Genomic DNA, 19,375 nt, shown 5'->3' with positions numbered 1-19,375 from the left:
TCTCCTAGAACATCCAGACTGTACTACACTAGTGAGGAGGGAAGGAGAGGGGGTCCACAGCCAGTGGAGGAAAGCACATTTCCCAGGGATGTTCAAGCAAGGTTCCACCATGCAAGTCTAAGAGAGCCCCTTCACCAGAAAATGCAAATAACAACAACAAGAATGATCCGGAATGTGTGGAAATATACTGGGCACCAGAGCAAGAAGCAAACCTTACAGGGAGCACAGAGGACTCTGCCATATTTTGAATGCAGGAAGGGGCTTCTGCAGCACTTCTGCAAGAACTTCAGCTACAGCAGAAAGTCAGAAGCGATTCTTCCCTGCTGCCAAAATAGTTCTATCTACAGTGGAGTTGGCCAGATGAAGCTGCACACTGGACTCCTCTACCAAGCTTGCACAACTGAAACTGAGCGATGACACATTATTGCCTCCCTTCTTAGTTTTATAAAATCTTACGAAAACCATTTTATAATCACAATTGTCTATACATTACTCACGAACCTCATTAATGGCCAAACAACAAAAAAAGAAGCAAAACTGCACAGATTGAGAGAACAAAGGCTTTTCTGAACCGGTATGTAAAACATTCTTGCAGTTCCTTTCAAGGTTTCCTTAAATCCCCGTTTCTCAATACAAAGCTTCCCAAGTGTACATGCAAAAATGAGTTCAGCAGATCAGAATTAGAGCAAATTCCAGTTCACATTCTGGTCTTTTTTGGAACTTCCATTTTGATTGCGAAATGAGTGCAGTTTAGTATTTTAATTAGATTATACAGTCTTACGAAGGCATTGAAAACAATGATTGTGAGGTCAGAGGGATTGTCTCGCATTTAAATATTTCAGAAGCAAGAAGCCACAGCTAATGGTTGTGCTAATGCATTTTATTCTCTGTATGTTATTCTTCAGTCCTGAACACATCCTCTATCTGCAGTTGATTCAAACCACATTTACACTCCCCTCTGCAGCAAACTAAACTGTACATGCAGAACTTTCATTTGGATCATGCCAAACATCACTGAAGTACTGTTTCTTCCTCTGATTTTGCTAAAGTCTGCATATGTGCATAAACTATGTGATATGCAAACATGAACAGCATTCTTAAACAAAACTGTGTATTTTGACAAATTAATAAATTTGCAAGAAACGCCTAAAGCAACACCATCATCCCAGATTGAAAAAACCTCTTTTTTTTTGTCCATCTTTAGTGCTGCACAGAATTTAACAAGTACAGGAGATAGAAGTATAGAAAGGTATGTCCCATTTTGTTCCACATTTCATTAAATGCACTTTGTTGTCCGGGGAATGTAGCATATTATTTTAGTGTGCCACTCAAGAATGACAATAAATAGTAACAGTAACAAAATTAGCCTTCCACTATTGTAAACATCCTGATACAGATGGAAAGTGCAGCCTTTTAGAAAAAATACATTTAAAAAAAGTAGGCTAACTTGTCACACCACTGTCCCCTTGTGCTCAATGGCTCAAACAGTTTGTTGCATTCCTTTCCTGTTTTATTTCCAGTTACCCTTTGCCAACTCCATTGCCCTTCATGTCACAAGTGTGGCAGGGCCTTCCTAATAAATTATACGTTCAAACAATCATATTGTCCTTGCAAAAGAAAATAAAAAAAAAAAAAAAAAAACAGGAAAAAAGTTCTTTTGACCTATTCTACTCTACCGCAAATGTTCACTGAGACGCGGGCAAAGCCCTATGTACAAAAACAGCCAGAAACTCCAGAGGCCTTAAATAAAGTAAGACTGCTTACAGATGACGGTGGAGGAAATAACAACACAAAGTGCCATAAAATCAAAGGAGTTCTTTTCTATCCATCTGAAGAAAAGCAGAAAATCCTTTGTCTACAGTGGTGGAAGGGCATCTGCTGTTCAAAATTTATGGCAGGAAAGGAGGACTCGTGCAAGTTAAAAGTGCTTTATCCCTTTGCTGTACCCAGTTCCTGCCTGTCCTACCCACCAATTGTAGTGCAACTGAACAAGTCTTTTCAAACAGTCCCTTGTGTTTGTGATGGTGTTGAACGTGATCTTCCAGGAGAAGCGAAAACTCTGAAATCACAACAGAGATAACATCCATGGTTGCTGAAAGTAAAAAAAAAAAATCAGCATTCTGTCCTACAGTAAGAGTCCCATGCAAGAAATTCAGTGTAGGGGCTGCCACGCGTAGCAAGAGGGTGAAGGCATGTGGCACGTGTGAGCAAGGGAGCCAGAGTGTCAAAAAGCATTGCCCGGCGCAGCTTGCCTCCCTCCACCCTATCCTACCCTTCGCTTCTTTGGAACTCCAGGTGCAGAGCATAATGTCTAACAGGGACAGCAGACCCCAACACCATCTCCTGCCCTGGCCGTGCAGTGGTGCTACTGCTTTAGTTCTCAGAGGTGCCAGCCTCTCCGTTAGCGCTTGCTTTGCCCTTCGACTTGGAGCGGAAGGAGAAGCGCTTTATAAGGCGGCGAGAGAAGCTGCCAGACTTCTTGCGCACCACAGAGCCGTTGCCCAAGTTGGAGACATCTTCATGGGACTGACTGTGGCTGGGGTCCTTCTGCCGGTGCCGCTTACGAAACAGAAGCTTGGTTCCACTGCGGAGGAAGCCCACTATAAAGTGAAGAAGGGACAGCGAGAGAGAGAGAATGAGTGACCATTTTCATCATGTTATTCATTCTGTTTTATGGTGTAGCCAGTGCTCAAAGTGAAAAATGATGTCTGGCACCCTTATGATCCTTGAGGCTGCGGGTCTCCAGGGCCCCTGTTGACCCAGTCTCAGACTCGACATCATCCACAGAAGGCCGTTCGGAGATATCAGAGGGTGTTGTCTCATCTGTCTCCTGCTGCATGTGTCCATGGGCACCAGCTCCATGGTGGTTACCAGACCCTGGAGAGTGTTCCCCTTGTAGGGCAGCATCCATAGCTGCAGCATAGCCCATAGACAGAGCAGATTCATCCTCTGCAATGGGAACCTAATGACCAACAACATGGGGGAAAACCATTCAGCCAAAAAGGTCAGGAACACAAGGCTCACCCAAACAAAAACCTGATAACTGCTTCTGTTTGAGACATTTCCCATTAGCACACACACGAGCGGAATAGGCTAGTATAGTAAAATACCATGCCAAAAAAACAGCTTGCACAGCTGCATGATATTTAGCCTCAGTTGCTGTGAACCAGTCGTATCTTATTTTCTAAGTGCCAATTTTTCTGGGTTTCTTGGAGAATATGAGGTACTGCAGAGAGAATCAAGGAGTTACTGTGTTTTTTCCTTTGTGTTTTATCACCTTGAATAAAAAATGAATAATATTTGCCTCTAGCTCCTAATTACAGTCATGGTACTAGATGGCCACTTTGAAGAAGGGAGATAACGTGAGTGAATTTATGACAAGTGAACCATGATGTCATGGTGACAGTGACCTTTGAAACACCGGAAATGATGAGCGTGCTCCTCTTGGTGGGCGTCTTCCTCACGGGCTTGCTGGCTGATTCTGTCAGTTGCCTGATGGCAGTTTCAGCTACAGGGTCCAACCCATTGGAGAGCTGGCTGCTTGCTGCAAGTACACAAGAGAGTAAAGGTTCCCCATTCATTAGAGAAAGAGGCTTTCCAGGGTAATAAATAAATTTCTGACAGAATGACAGGAATGCAGTCCATCTGGTCTTACAGCTGGGTGTGGGACTGATGCTGTCCTGAGAACTGTCTGGGAAGATAGTTGGCTTCTTCTCTGTTACTTCTACCTTAGAAGGAGAGCGCGAAGGGGACTCTCCTGAGGAAACACAGAGAAAGAACCAGAGTTTCCCGCTGCACTGCTCTGCATGAGTCCCCCAGCAGCTTGGAAAACCTCCAGGTCCACGTCCCCACCTAGTTTGCGGTCTAGTTTGGGTCGCGATTGAATCGTAGTCACTGTGGTGACAATGGTCCCATCTGGCATGACAGTGCGGTCCATCTCCACTTTCTTGGTGGGGGTCAGGGAGGACCGTAGGGGTGTAGGGGCTGGACAGGCACGAGGGTCACCTGGCTCCAAGAAAAGAAGCTGAAGACAAAAAGAACACACAGCCAATTACGGTATTCTCCCCAATGGGCCCAGCAAGGTACTTCACCCTGTTTCTGTTCAGGAAAATGAAGAGATTAGACCCAACTAACTTTCTCCATGCCATTGCAGTAGTCAGGATACTTACAGCAGAAAAGTGAAACATGCAGAGAGACAAATGCATGAAGTCATATGTAGCATGTTATCAAAAGGGAAGCAAGAGTGTGTCATGATATCAGTATATTTTCAGGAATTTTTTTTTTTTTACCTGAAATAAACTGATCACAGTTTAGTACTATAAACTATTACAATTACTAATTTTTACCGAATAAGATGTAGTTAGAGGTATGGATAGGAATGTATTGTCACAGTGCGACATCCTGTATTTGGGTGATACAGCATATATAACAGATGTCACAAATGTGTCTTCAGTGCCTTGGCTGTCACCTACCTCAAAGGTGACGGTGCCAGTAGGTGACAGCCCGTGCCCTGGACTGATGCTCAGCACTTGTCGACCGGTAGGACTCTTCTGCAGAGGATCCAGTAATAAGGATGCATGGCCAGGCAGGGGCTCTAACAGTGAAAAGGTAGCTGTTGGAGAACTCGGAAAGAGCAAGGCAGACTGCAGCGGGGTCCGTGTCCACTTTAAAATGTGGCAGAAGGGTCATTTCAAACTGAACACTGTGCCCACGCACATTTCCTAATAATAAATGTGGTACTGTAACACTCTTCCACAAGATGTGTGAATACAGCTGGTAAGTCTGGTTTCAGTCTTAAATACGATATTTCACACACGTGCGCATGCGAGCGAGCACGCCAGCACGCGCGCACGGGGGGGTGCGGTAGCGCAGTGGGTTTGGCCAGGTCCCACTCTCTGGCAGGTCTGGGGTTCAAGTCCTGCTTGGACGCCTTGTGACGGACTGGCATCCCGTCCTGGGTGCGTCCCCTCCCCCTCCAGCCTTGTGCCCCGTGTTGCCGGGTTAGGCTCCGGTTCGTTGCGGTTTCAGCTAGTGTGTGTGTGTGTATGTACACACAACACACAGACAAATATTTGGTATGTACGTGACGCACAAGCACGGTGTCTGACAGGTTTGTAATACAAAGTGCCTTACGTTCTCCTTTGCTGCTGCGTTCCACAAGCCTCACTCTAAGCTCCTTTGTGTCAAGGCCCACGTCTCTGAGAACACAGATTGGTAGCGGTTACAAATGGACAGGTGGAGATATGCAATCCAGATCTGAGAACAATGGCTGTTGACGTTCAGATTCCTTACAGCGCGATTTCCTCATTCCAATCCAACCCTTTCCCAGGGCTGGAGGGATGAGGCAAGAAGTGTGTCCTCTTTTCCTGGGCCGGTGGATTCAGGTTCAGGGCACAGCACAGCTCTGCCCAGCCACCCTGGCTCCCTGCAGACACAAAGCAACGGCGATCAACGCAAGGACGCTCCCCCCTCCCTTTCTACCCCTGCAACTCTGCACCCCCACTGAATACACACCTCCTTGAATGCTGGTGGCCCTGAGCTGGCGCACCAGGAGCCTTCGAACTGGGCTACCTCGCAATGCGGAGTTCAAACCCAGGATCAGCTTCTCTCCAGAAGACTGAAGGGATAAAGACAGAAGTCAAATCACACAGCCCACAGCACTGATCCAGCCACTATGGAAGACCGTTCATCCCCCCACAACAAATGTAGTTAAGAAGTTAAGGACTAGGACAGCATAACCTCACCTCATGCACTGCTAGTGTAAACCTTTTGAATCCTCACCTCATGACATATGCTTCTATGTTTTTCCCCAGGGCAAAGCATTTATCGCACCCGGCGTGCTAATGAACATACCTTATAAAACAGGCACCGCGATGTGGACTAAGGCATGTAAAAATGGAGCGGCAGCTAACGTAGTGGTCAGCGCTTTCGCCTCGCACTCGAACGACCCAGGTTTGAATTCCTCCTCCTGCTGTTGAACCGCTTGAGCAAGGTACTTACCCTGAGTTCGTCCATTTCATATTTCCCAGATATAAAAATTAGCAAATCATTTTCAGCAGCTTAGTATACAAGCCAAACAAATTAATAAATACGTGATAGAAGCAGGATTCCTGTCACTCACAGCAGGGCTGGACATGCAGGCTTTCAGGTTGACGATCATGGCGGGTTGGGTACTGAACAGCGTGTCCTCCACCAGGTCCCTGATGACACTCAAATCGGCCTTTTCGTCATTCCCCTGGGCAGAACGCATCAAACCGCAAGAGAGGTCCTCAGCACAGCTTCGCTAACCAGACCAGTGACAATAAATTGACGCTTCCTGTTGGCTAACCCCTTCCCAACCCAACTGCATATCTCTCTCTGCGCACAATTCAGAACCACCACATCTGATGATGCTCTCTGATAGTGCATCCAATTCAGTGGCCTGACCTCTCTCTGCACCTTGCGGGGGGACACAGTCAGTGAGAAAAGAGGCTGTTGGGAGAAGTTCCAGGACACCAGCAGACCCTCTTCCTCCACCTCCTCCAGACACACCTTGAGCTATAAAGCGAGAGGATCGAGAGGGACGGTGTCTTCCTACTAAATTCATCATCTCAAAATTGAACACAAAAGTAAGTTTAAGCTTTAGCTGGTTCCCTCTTGTAACAATGACTGTGGAACACATCCAAACTCTCAAATGCAAATTCCATCCGCTGGTGTTACCTGGGCCTGCATCGGTGCTATAGTGATTTGGTATGTATCCATGGAAACGGTTGCAGGTGACTGCTGGGTGACGGTAACTGGAAATGTTACTGTGTCAAAAGAACAATGGCACTGCAAAACCTGAGGGAAGGCGGGGGAAAGAGAAACTGATGTTTAAGTGAAATATGCAGTGTACGCCTCTACAATATGGTAAGACTCAAAGCGCTGAGTCATTGTTTTGAAGAGAAAGGGAGCACTGTATTATTACTTTACATAACAGGGTTTTCGTGAGAACGCGCTGGGAACCGTACTGCTTGCACTCACCATGCTGTGCGCCGACTGCTCAGCGCAGGTCACCTGAGTGATAGAGGCTGAGTTTGTGAAGGGTAGACTGTCATTGAAGGTAATCTGGATTGAGCTCTGCAGAGAAGGCAAAAATCTCTTAGCGAGGATCAGCCCAGCGAGCATAAAAATACAAGAGATGGTACAAGATCAGCCTTATTTATGGGTTGTATAAAAAGCTCTCAGTCATTAAATACTGAACACTTTGCATTAGATGAACATCGTCAAATTCTGAAAACACGGCTTTATTACCTTCCCTGTCTGCACCGCCATACCGTATGGCGTTCGGATAACAGTGTGGTGGAGGAACAGGACGTTATGTGTCTTTAACAGCAAGGGGTGAGGACAGAAGCGTAGTGATTTGGTTGAGGTCATGACTGGCCAATGAATGAGCAGCACCGTTTCGAGCCCAAACTAGCTCAGCGCCGGAGCTCCAGGCTATGCCAATCTCAGTGCCACAGCATATGGTTCCTCATCGCCTTAACTCCGCCGTCGTCGCATAAAACCGCGTGGATCCGCGAACCGACACGAGGAGGGTAGAGAGACGAGCCGTGAACGGAGCGGCGCCGTCCAGCTGCGGGACTGGGTCCGCCGAGATGAACGTCTGAGCTAAAGCCCATCTTTCGCAAAGCACCGCTAAAACGTGTCAAGAAGCGCTCGCTCGTAAATGATCCTCCTCATCTTGCCAAACAAGCGCTGCATCTGGCCGCTCGAGCAACCGCACGTCGAGCGGTTCAGCAGCCCGGCGGTTACCCACACACCGAACGATTAATCTGTTTTCAGGATTTTGATTTTGAGATGTGCAAACACATGTCTGCTGAAGCCGGCACCATCCGGGCGTTTGGGTAAAGCCGATTCAAAGCAACGTCTCGGCATTAGCGGAACTCGGCTCATCCTTTTCAGATGATCGATAGTCTATTACAGCTTCCGTGCCAATTTAAGCACTCTGCGGTCCATTTATAAATCCTAGAGGAAATTCATTAGTCCTAATCAATAGTACATATTTGTTAATTGCTTGGCAGACACTACCACGATATTCACGCTGTAAAAAAATAAAGGCCCACGTTATTTTTTGTTTGATTAGCTACGGTTTAAGAAACTGCTACGCTGTGAGGAAGCCACAAGTAAGATGGGTTACTGCAAGTGAGTACTAGTAGCGTTCGGTGTGTTTTCCTAAGATGGACCGTCCTTCTACGTCAGTCCCAGAGTCGCGCCTTTCCAAAGCATCGGGCAACGCGTCTTTCTCCAAACGGACGCTGGCGATGTCGCTTTATGTTTGTCAGGGACCCGGAACACCCCCCGCCCCGTGCCTGTTTTCATGCTGAACAAACTCAAACAGGCAGGCAGACCATCCAGAAATATCCCTCTGCTTTCGGCAAACTTCGTTTGGCAAGCGCACACCCCCCCCCGCAACAGACACCCCTCTCCGGTGTCCTGAGGGTCAGCGCGAGTGCTCAGATGTAATGCCTCTTACGCAAAAGCTGCTCTCGAAAGAGCTACATTTCTCACCCGCCTGGAGGATGCTTTCGACAGAGCGCACAAACACGGACAGGGGCGCGCAACCCAACAGGAACCCGCTGTTGCCTTTTCGCTATTTGATGAGTGGTTTAGGAGCGGCACAGCTTTGAAAACAATCCAGCGAAATCACAGCAGATAACGATGCTGCGGACGCGAACTATAACGTGCTTCGCCGACTGCAGAAATAACACACGCTCTCCCGCAGCCAACGTACTATTGCAGATTTAAACAATTTACCATGGTAAAATTTGTCTTCGGTTACAGGTTAGTTACGATATTACGGGCGAGCTGCTTCGGTCTCATCGCCATGGCTTTCGTGGGACGGCGACTCCACGGAACGGTTGAAATGGAAACGGACCGTGATGTCTAACGCTGTACCCGTACCCAAGGCGTACAGATGAGAGGTTCTTCAACTTGAAGACGACCTGACTGGTCAAACAATCAGAGCGAGGTCAGGCAGCGTGACAACATCCACAACAGCCGTTCCTCCATGGATGTACTTATTAGTACATGCGTGATCATGTGCGAAGAGGACTTGGCACACTGTGGTATACAGTGCCGTCTGAAGGAATGTGAACCGCTCGTGCAATTATGGATCCCTCCTTTTTTTTTTTTTTAAACCACGAATTGGTTATGTAATGAGAAGCAGTCTTTCACATCTGACCCAACAGGTGTGTAATGACCAATTCCATGTGTTGCTGTAGAGTAAATCATGTGTGTAGTAGAAAAATGGAAGTAGTGCAGGTGCAAAAATAAGTGAACCCCAAGCTGCATTGGTTAAACCGAGTAGGTAAGAAGAATCACAGTGGCACAGCACCTGGGTGGTGTGAGAGGACATGGGTTTGATCCCTGCTCAGTCTGTGTGGTGTTTGCATCTTCTCCCTGTGTCTGCGTGGGTTTCCTCCGGGTGCTCTGGTTTCCTCCCACAGTCCAAAGACATGCTGTTCAGGCTCCCCCATAGTGTGAGTAGTGTGAGTGACACAGAGAGAGTGTGTTTCACTGATGTATGGATGAGTGACCCATCGTAAGCAGTGTATCTAGCAGTGTAAATCACCTTGGTGAATAAGGTGTGTGGGTTGATAACACTAGATGGAGTTCATCGGAAGTCACTTGGGAGAAAAGCATCTGCTGAATAAATAAATGTAAATCAGGTGTGCAAATCATAAACTTATAAAATGAATTAATTATTTTTATATTTTAAACAAGGATGATGACCACCCTTATCTTTCTTCTTTAATCCTCCTCACTCCAGTAGTAAAATAGGGCCTTTACCGCATGTCTCCAACAGACCATCCCCATAGGGTTCACATACTTTCAAGCAGCACTGTATGCACTCGACACATAGCTGTTCACCACAAGATGCCTGCAAAAAATGCTTCAATAAGTTTATACGTTTATAAGCACTACTGCCTCACGGTGAATCAAATCACCCTCAAATGCAGCACAAAACAAACTCTGCAGCATCTTTGAGAGTTACCATCTACAATTCATAATTCATATGGTGAGGGGTGCGGGGCAAAGCGGGCTTGGCCGGGTCCTGCTCTCTGTTGGATCTGGGGTTCGAGTCCTGCTTGGGGTGCCTTGTGATAGACTGGCGTCCCGTCCTGGGTGCGTCCCCTCCCCCCTCCAGCCTTGCGCCCTGTGTTGCCGGGTTGGGCTCCGGCTCGTTGCGACCCCGCTTGGGACAAGCTGCTTCAGTCAATGTGTGTGTGTGTGTGTGTGTGTGAATTCATATGGTGCTACAAGGCAATAAGTGACGCAGTATTAATTGAAAACCAATTAAATCACATTACTGAAGGTAGCCTACTGCATGTCTAATGCATCAGAGTCTCAAAGAAAAACTCACTTTTCATGCGTAAAATTTATTTCGATCAAACTGATTCACAATTTCACATAACCGAAAGCGTGCTACACGTAAATTAGTAACGGAGCCGTCTCCGGGCTGTCTCCCGTGAATAGTAAACACGACAACAAAGAAATGTTTTAATTTTAAAAAGTTACGAAGAAACCTACGATCCACAGGGGGAGGATTAAGATTGTATGGAAACGCCGTTTAACGGTTTGGTGTTTGATTCAAAGAAAACGGTATTTATCCCATTTTAAATGGTTCAGCAACAAGACTAATATTTCAAAGCAGATGTATGAGGTAAAAATAAAAACATCCCTGTTGTGTATCAGCAGGACAAAATCAGATTCCATGGAAAACAGGGTAGAAATATTTACTCAACTACAAACATAAGCATTAGTTTCAGGTGAACATTCCTGCCTATACTTACTTCTCGTAAATGCCACCATGCAAATCCACCAAGTTTATTTGAAATATGGAGTCGCTTAAACAGCACATCAGGCCAAATCCAGATCCAGCTAACTTTGAATGTATTTTTTTTTTTAGGAAAAACAAAACTCTAGACTGCCTGTTTGCATTTAAAATCAACTGGAAGAGAAATCTGCAGAGGTTGGCACCTAATGAAGTGGGAAGAAATCTAAAACCAGCACATCATGGGGAAGTCATTTGTTTCAATAGGCTAAATAACAAATAAATCTAAGCCCAATGCACACATCAATTGCTACCTTCAGTTCAGCTCTATTACAGATCAGGCCAAGCATAGATACCAGATCTCTCCACTGCTTGGCAACCGCATGGCCCCAGCGACAAATCATTTTGCATGTGCATTCAAATACACAGGTATCGCAGCGTGGCCTCCGTCTCCCCACCGACCACACACAACACAAACACAAGACGACAAACTATAAAACTGCAAAACTATAGACACTATTTTTTTATTTTTTTAAATTTCAACACATTTCGATAAGAAGTGAAACCATCATGAGTTGCATGGTAATAATTATTTTTACTCACTATATTTAACCTGATGTGACAATACCTTATACACTATACTAAGCTACTGTATTACGATATCTACCCATCAACACAGCAGAGTAATGTAGCATAAACACACAGACGCACGCAGGAATGGCAATTTAGAGTCACCGATCCACGTGAAACACAGCTCTTCGGAGTGCGGGAGAAAACTGGAGGAAACCCATAAAACACCCGAGAGAATCCGTCGGCTCCGCACACGCTAGGCTGGATTCGAACCCGTGCCTGACGCGACGGACCGGGAGCCGGAATGCCTTTTTTGCATCTGTGGTGTCAGCACGCATGAACTTGTTTTCTCACTGCTGCAGCAAATTCAGACAGTTTTCCTGTTGTGCCGGTCAGCGATCGGTGTTTCTACAGATCTGTGTAATGCAAGAAAGCATCGCTGTTGTAATGCTTTAAAATCACATTAGCGTAAGTGCAACCGCGCGTGTGTGCGTATGTGTGCGCATACCCCGGAAGAGGGCACCGGGTTTTGATGTCCATGTGCGTGAACGAGGGTGTTCGGAGGGCGTCCTTCTGCTGACATCGCCGCACGTAACACATCTGCACTGCCACCCTCCGCTAAATCCCAGGATTACGTGGATAGAAAGCCTCTTAGCGGCCCACAAATCACAGCCTGGCGTGGGAGAGCGCACAGCTGCGGCGCTTAGCGGCGTTCCAGCATGCTCTCCATCACCCTCCCTCTCGCCCCTCTGTGTGCGGGGACATCGCCGCAGCTTCCAACCATATTGACGACACCAAAGATAATAACAGCAATTAAAGGCTTCGACCCGAATGCCGCCGCTGCCGCCGCCGCTGAACGGGGAGAGAAAGAGCAGACGCGCACACGCCGTTTTGCCAAAGCACATTGCACGCAGTCGGGAAGGTTTTCAGGGTTGGTCTTGGCTCCGGTTTGCGTTTCCTCAACTGCTGCGTCAATGCATCGACAGCAATCGGAGAGAGATCAGATCATGCACATACCTCACTGTAATCTGACTGAAAAAAAAAAAGCATCGTGGCCTTTTTTTACACCGTGTCGAAATGTAGCTCTTCCACCTCTCGCCCCGCCTCCACCCGGTTACACCACCATCCCGCAATCAGATGCTTGCCGGAGCACCGGTGGGCCCTCGTCCAACCGTCTGAACAGACAGCACCTCCGCCGGGTGTCAGAGCGACAACCGAAGAGCAGAAGGCGATGTCGCTCCCATCGTCGGTACCTTCGCGCATCTGGCGACACGTCCTTTCCCTAAGGAGAGTTCTGAACGGCATCTCAGCGGCCCGGTATGGAAGTCCAGGTGGGATCACCGGATGCGCAAGATAAACCAACTTTGACAGTTCTCCCCCTCGTCGGAGGACGACTTTATTCTTTATCATCAAGCCGAGGATCCGTTCCCTGGTAGCTCAAAGGCCCGTCTGTTCCACAGCTCGGCTTTATTTGCCCGCGTGTTATATTTTACATTCCACAACAGGTCTGTTCAAAGGCCGTCACCGTGGTCCATGGGGGACAGGAGGAGGCCGTTTAATTCATGGGGAGTGACACGCAGAGTATAGCGTGTGGCAATGCTGACAGGCAGGGAGGAAGAGGGGCCGAGAGACAGCTACCAGCAAAGCGGTAACACTCTAGTCATTTTTATTTCGCCACAAGGCACTCAAGCTCACATGCCGCGAAGCGGCGAAATCACCTTATGCGCAGCGCCGCCCGAAAGTATGCGAACCCATTCTTTCCCTTCGTTCATCTCGTATAATAGGATGAGAGGTGTGCGATTACCACAACTGCGGGTTTACAGGAAATCGCGCGCGTCGTAAAAAAACGAAAGTGGCGCGGGTGGGAAAAAATAAGTGAACCCCAGGTTGCATTGTAGAACCAAGCGCATAATCATTAATTCGTTTTATAAGTTTCAACATTTCGATTTTATAGGTTTGATTTTTATATTTTACACAACAGTAACGACCATTCATATAGGGTTCACATGCTTTCAAGCAGCACTGTAGATAAATAAGAACTTTGTAGATTCCAAAGGAAGCTGCACAAGGATGCAGCAGCATTCATGCAGCAGAGCAGCGACAGGAGACACAGTGAAGACGCAAGAAGAGGCACACATGACACCTGGGAGACCGCAACAAATAATCAAACAGCGTGCAGACACACGCAAGTCAATACTGACATCGAAACTAGACAAGTCCGCCCTTTCAAAAGTATTATTCTGGAGACCACACGGACCGCGCTGGGGAAATCTCGCAACTGCGGTGTAGACGGCGTCACACGTCGTCTCCGTGCTTACAAGCAACACAGCGTTCAAAGCACACAGGGGACACGGTACGGGCTCACGGCAACTGTAGTCAGCTCAAAGCCCGGACTGAGGATCCACTCCCCAACCGCGGTATGTGCGCAGTTACACCCCCCCCCCCGTGCTCATCTTGAAAGGGGACGTGCGTGCCTGCATCTTAAAATTTGTGTCTTTAGTCTGGATAAGCTTGGCGACTTCACCGATTCAAATATATCACTTTAGGCAAGACTGCAAACGAGACCACAGTGTATCACTAACGTTGGATTAGTGCTGCACAAGCAGAAGTGGACAACTGCATTGCCAAGATGTCTTAGTTCATGAACTGACACCAATGGATGCAGTAGAGAAGAGAAAAAAAAAAAAAAATAGGGCAGAGGAGGAAGATCGACTTTCATTTACAGACTGCATTCTAGGGCAGGTTTTTCAAGTTCACTAAGTAAAGGTTGTTACGGCGGAAGGCGGTACACCCGGAGCCTTGACCTCCGTACGCACTGAAACATGGCTAAGAGTACATGGCGCCAACGAAACGTGAAGCCGCGTGATGTCACGTCCTAATGCAGTAACACGACAGTCCATAGATGCTGGAAAGATAAGTCAAGCTCGTAAAATGACACCCGTCATCGGGTGACTTGTGACAGGTGGCTTTCAACCAGAGCGAAAGAGAAAACAGCTTCTGCAGAGTATGCCTGCGCTCCCTCGCTCCCGGTGCACAAGTCACGTATGAGCTTTCAATTAAGTTCGCGCTGCTAAATTACATAACGTTCTCACCAATGACAGAAATAGAAATTGTTTGCCAGGCATTTCCATTAGCGCTTTTGCCATTAAGTTCCTCCCACTACATTCATAATGTATCGATTTTAGTCATACGCATGGAGAGCATCGGATTGTTCGGGCAACGCTGGGAGACCGAACGAGGCACATTCAACGCCGCGCAGTTAGTACTCCCTTTCACATGAACGTGATGCGTCACCTTGCTGATGAGGAGCACTGCCCACATCGGATCAACCAGGACGACGGCGATTCAGACAGACACGCATCACCAGGCCTGCGACTCCAGGCCTGACTCAACCTCTCTGCTGCACTACTGACAGAGGAGAACGTGGGCAGGAGGGACCTTGAAGATCAAGCAACCCAGTTATTCATCAGGTGTCGTGAGGGAACCTGCCTTTACACCTCAGAGAACTGTACTCACCTCAAACTGGCTCAGTGAAAACATACGTCTGAAGAAAAGGTTAAAAGCGTCAATGCATTTGATGATTTTTACGAGTAACATCTGAGAAACCGAACGTTAATTACAGTTGCAATAGCACGGTTTCGCAGCTGCAAAGCCGGCGCCTTGCAATGCCTGAGCCGCGCGTTCCGACGCAGGTTCGATTTCGGCTCAGGGTGTGCCCAGTTTGCATGTTCTCCTCACGTTCACGATCCAAAAACATGCACAAAAGAAGGCGAAAAGCACTTCCGTATCCTCCCTTTCCGTGGAAACCATGCAAGCGGTCGCTATGAGTACAGTTCAACTCAACGGAACTTATCCGATCAACTGTAATAACTCGTGGACGTAATTTGAGCTGACATTAAAGGGGTCTTTAGAAATGACTGGGAAACGGGGAACATGCTGTTGTTCTGCGCCTTGTTGGATGGCCCGTAGAGATTGGCTCTGGGGTCAACGCAGGGAACTGAGAGTCCGGGTTTTGACACCGTCCTCTTTCACCCCAAGGATGAACGACAGAACTCTCTGAAATCTTGGAAGATGCGGGGGAAAACGAGCCATCGTTTAATAGCCTCCGCATAGGGCAACTGCCATGCTGCTTTGAGAAGCACAGATCAAACACAGGAGTTTCACAAGGAGGAACACCTTGAGAGGGTTCCTCCAGCAGAAATCGACCAGGGAGACGAGCAGTTAGAGATGCGCTAATGAGGCATTGTAAACGCTTGCCAGTGAATGAGACCAAGTGCATCATCGCAGGCAGTTAAACAAAAGTCTACACCTCAGGGGAAAAACAGGTATATTAACAGTGTGCACAGACTGAGAGCGTGGTAAACACTAGCAGCTCTACAAACACTCCACAGGGGCCTGAACCAAAGTCACACAACACTTGCTTTCCAACAATTCATTTGGTTCCATGAGTTTCTTCCATTTTCCTCTTTGTTTCCATCATATAACTACTTTAACTTTAAATGCACCAAGTACAACCATATTCATTACATTAAGTCATTTTTTCCTGGTAATCAGTTTGGAAACTCTGCCAATGCCGGTCCAAGCCCAGATATAAAAACAGGAGGGTTGGGCGTGGGGCAAGCAGCCCAACCCTGTAAAAAAACTGTTACAGAAACACCAGCAGAAGTGATCCAAAGACCTCAGAAATGGAGGAGAAAGAATCTTCATTAAGAAGATGTTATTACGCCGTGTAGTGAACGTCAAGCATGCAGAAGTCATAAGGCACATTCTCCCTTTCACGTGGAATTAACTCTAGAAGACGGCACAGGATAGAAGTCTTCGGCGAACTACTATTGGTGGCCTTTACCCCACTCACGGTGACGGGCAAAACTAACTAATCAGCTTGGAAGATGGAATCCATCAAACCCATGTCCTTCAAAATAGATGGCAAGGCACACCGCGAATACTTGCATGCGAGCATCATGATGATCACAAACTACTCTCATCTTCTGCCAAACATTCATGCCAGTTTGGTAGCAGCATCTGTACAAGTACACAATGACTTGACTAAACCCTGCGTATCCTCACTCTCCAGCTAGATACATTTACATTCATTCATTAGGCAGACGCTTTTGTCCAAAGCGATGTACATCTCGGCAGAAGTACAATTTATGCATTACATTAAGAGAAAGAGACAAAGCTGCAGACGTGTGACTCAAGTAAACCTAGTTTTTTACCTACCACTTGCTGCACCGAGGTTCATCGTTCGAGTAGGTGCATAAAAACACAAGACAGACAAATCATGATACCCTCCTGCCAAAAATGTTTAAAAAAATCTTAGTTATTATTAGTTATATTATTATTAGTTATTATTGATCTATTTGTATTATTATTATTAGTTATACTAATTATTATTATTTCACTGTCAAGTACCTTGACCTGAATTCCAGAGCCCACACACACACACACACACACACACACACACACACACACACGCCGTCCACATGCAAACCTGCATAACCAGCCTACGATACATAATATACTGGTCACTTTAAATGTTTGAGAGGTTTTTGCATACTGACATAACCAAATCAACCAAAATGCAAAGGAACACATAAAAACCAAAAATATTATTGTGTGAATCATGTTTCTGTTAACTAACTCACTTAAAATAAGTGTTAATTTTGGGTTTTATCTACTGGGACACTTAGACTGAAGGTGATTTTTTTTTCCATTCTAAAGAATGCAGGTTAAAGTTTTAGAAAACCAGGCATGAGATAATACATATTTTCTTCAGGGAGAATTCGATTCTCTTCCTTCGGGAAATGTTTTGGGAACGCTGTCCAGGTTTATCATTTATCATTCTTTCAGATTAATTATGCAACACCTCCTATTAAACTGTGTTAATATGACCAGTTCAGACACTATGTCCACATACAGTGAAACTCACCCCATTTCTGCATGCCTGCTCATTAAGAGCTCGAACCCAAGCTCGCTGCCAGTTCTCCCTGAACGATCTGAAGGAGAACAGCGATGACAGCAGTCCCTTCTCCGCTGTCTCGCAGCTTCCTTCGGCCCCATCTCGTCGCAACCTCAGCCTGAGCAGCGATCCCCAGATGCCCGCAGCCCGGATGTGCTGTGACAAGTTGTCTTGCAGTAAGGATGGACTCCGGCGGCAGTCGTGGCCAGCTGAGCTGCGGCTCTGTCTCCGCACACGCAGTACGGACTGTGAATACTGGACCAGCCAGAGCAGTACGATGAGCAGGGAGGCGAGGAACAGCAGCACCAGGAGTGCCCAGCTAACGTCGTGTAGAACCATCACTGCCACCGGCCTTCATCCAGAAAAATCTCCAGCGGTAAGGGTTAATCGGCAGCGCTGGAGAAAACGACAATGTAAGTTTAACATTAAAACACAGTATTCTGAAAAGATGGAATATTTGTCCAAGAGACTTGCAATGTTAGATATTCAATTTTCCAAAATTTGCACATCTTTACAGCGGGGTAATCTTACTGTGGCGGTTCAGTGCAATATATTGCTGATTGCTAGAGCAGGACTGGGATTCAAACAAACATCCTTCAGATCCCAAGGAGAAAGAACCAGGACACTACCTGCTGCTCTTATTACTGCCCAGCCATCATCATATTTATGGTCTATAGTGACAGTTTCACATCGTATGAAGCTCTTACTGTGGTATTTTTAGGTGCTACCACAGCGATACACTTGATGATGACGGCTCACACTTTTCAGAGTGCCAGCATGATCATCATTTGTTTATTTATTTAACATTCCGAAAACTGCGCGCACCGACGATGGCGACGCGCGCTCCCAACACATGACGATGGAAACAACTAAAACCCGTCCTTCTTTCCACCTGCTTTTTACTCCCGTTTTTCACCCCATCTGACGCCTTAGGCTTAGGACGATTCTGTGCACGTTTGCTGTAATAAAATAGTGGAATTATTTATTACTATCGCATTCACACGTCTGCGTCCTCTTAGGCTAATAAATGCTGATGTCCCAGTCCGTCGCCGCGCAGCGTTTACACACACACAGTCCTCGGTGAGTTCAGCGTACAAACACCCAGCAACGCCGCCCGGTATGGATGAAGGAAACGCTCGTTACCGGTTCTTCTCTCCGAGGAGCGCAGCCGCACCGTGAAGCGCCCCGGCCCGCCGTGCCGCGCTGCGCCGCGTTAACGCCGGAGAGGCGCTCCGCGGTGACACATCGCTGGCGGACTGGGCTCTGCACACACTGTTCCAGCGCGATCAGGGGACGCTCCGCTCCGTCCTCTCACTCCTCCTGCTGCGGCTCGCGCTCATCGTCATCGGGGGTTTCCGTCATCTACCCGCACGAGGCGCGGGGTGAGGAAAGATTCGTTGTCTTAACTCCGTCCAGGAAGAACGTCGCTTGTATATCGCCGACGGTCGCCCCTGTCAACAGCAGCCCCGGAATAGCGACCGAACTCCTCCTCCCAGCATCGACAGCGCCATAGTGGGAAACACGCAAGAAGGAGCGAGCTGTCAGATCGCGGCGCGCGCACTGCGAGGCGCGCGCACGGGACGGATCAGTTAAAGAGACAGAGCGTGTTTTTTTTTTTTTTTTTTTTTCCCCCCCTTCTCTACGCCCCCCCCCCCTCCCTATCGAGCAGGGAGCTCGTCGGAGGCTTTGTGCCGTAGGTGTAAAAGGATGAACTTGTCTCCTAAATATTTGTACGTTTGTATTTTCAACATTGAGTACTAATCATTTTTTGCACCCTCCCCAAAAACCGAACATGCCACATTATGTGGCCCACATTCATTGCTTCTGTTTGTACGGAAGATACGTAGGTACGTAGATTGTCTGAATCGGGCTGTGCAAAACAGGGTGAGTTAACTCGCGTTCCCCTTTTCAGCTTTTTCGTTGTTGCCAAATATAACGACAAGAGCTACACTTTGCTGGTCACGTAAACAGGACATTATATAAACAGTTTATATGATGGCCCCCCCCTTTCCCCCTTTTTTCTCACTTTTCCTACGCTGATGATGACAGGA

At 47.2% G+C, this 19,375-nt stretch overlaps 1 protein-coding gene across 2 annotated transcripts; it reads right to left on the bottom strand.

Annotated features, from left to right (window-relative positions):
- c2cd2l (c2cd2 like) lies at positions 1 to 18,882 on the bottom strand. Of its 2 annotated transcripts, XM_018755409.2 has the most exons (15): positions 18,468 to 18,882; positions 17,295 to 17,720; positions 7,003 to 7,098; positions 6,700 to 6,819; positions 6,427 to 6,537; positions 6,122 to 6,235; positions 5,515 to 5,617; positions 5,293 to 5,425; positions 5,134 to 5,198; positions 4,473 to 4,594; positions 3,853 to 4,024; positions 3,656 to 3,757; positions 3,411 to 3,544; positions 2,716 to 2,962; positions 1 to 2,600 (listed from the first exon to the last, which is right to left on the bottom strand). In XM_018755409.2, exons 2-15 carry the CDS (start codon positions 17,661 to 17,663, stop codon positions 2,374 to 2,376), a joined length of 2,115 nt encoding a protein of 704 aa, XP_018610925.2. In that variant the 5' UTR covers positions 17,664 to 17,720; positions 18,468 to 18,882; the 3' UTR covers positions 1 to 2,373. The 2 variants fall into 2 exon arrangements, with proteins under 2 accessions (XP_018610925.2, XP_018610926.1); XM_018755410.2 differs by lacking the exons at positions 17,295 to 17,720; positions 18,468 to 18,882 and adding an exon at positions 7,273 to 9,181.
- Positions 18,883 to 19,375: the final 493 nt, after the last annotated feature.

This window comes from Scleropages formosus, chromosome 4 (assembly GCF_900964775.1).
Source record: "Scleropages formosus chromosome 4, fSclFor1.1, whole genome shotgun sequence".
NCBI classification, from domain to species: Eukaryota; Metazoa; Chordata; class Actinopteri; order Osteoglossiformes; family Osteoglossidae; genus Scleropages; species Scleropages formosus.
Note: the sequence above shows the minus strand (reverse complement) of the source record. Positions and strands in the feature narration are given on the sequence as shown.

Coding starts and splice junctions, on each gene's coding strand:
- c2cd2l (XM_018755409.2), bottom strand. CDS start 17,663: ATGGTTCTACACGACGTTAGCTGGGCACTCCTGGTGCTGCTGTTCCTC. Junction 6,820..7,002: donor AGCAGTCGGCGCACAGCATG/GTGAGTGCAAGC, acceptor GCCTTCCCTCAG/GTTTTGCAGTGCCATTGTTC. Junction 4,025..4,472: donor CTGGCACCGTCACCTTTGAG/GTAGGTGACAGC, acceptor TTTTGTCTTCAG/CTTCTTTTCTTGGAGCCAGG.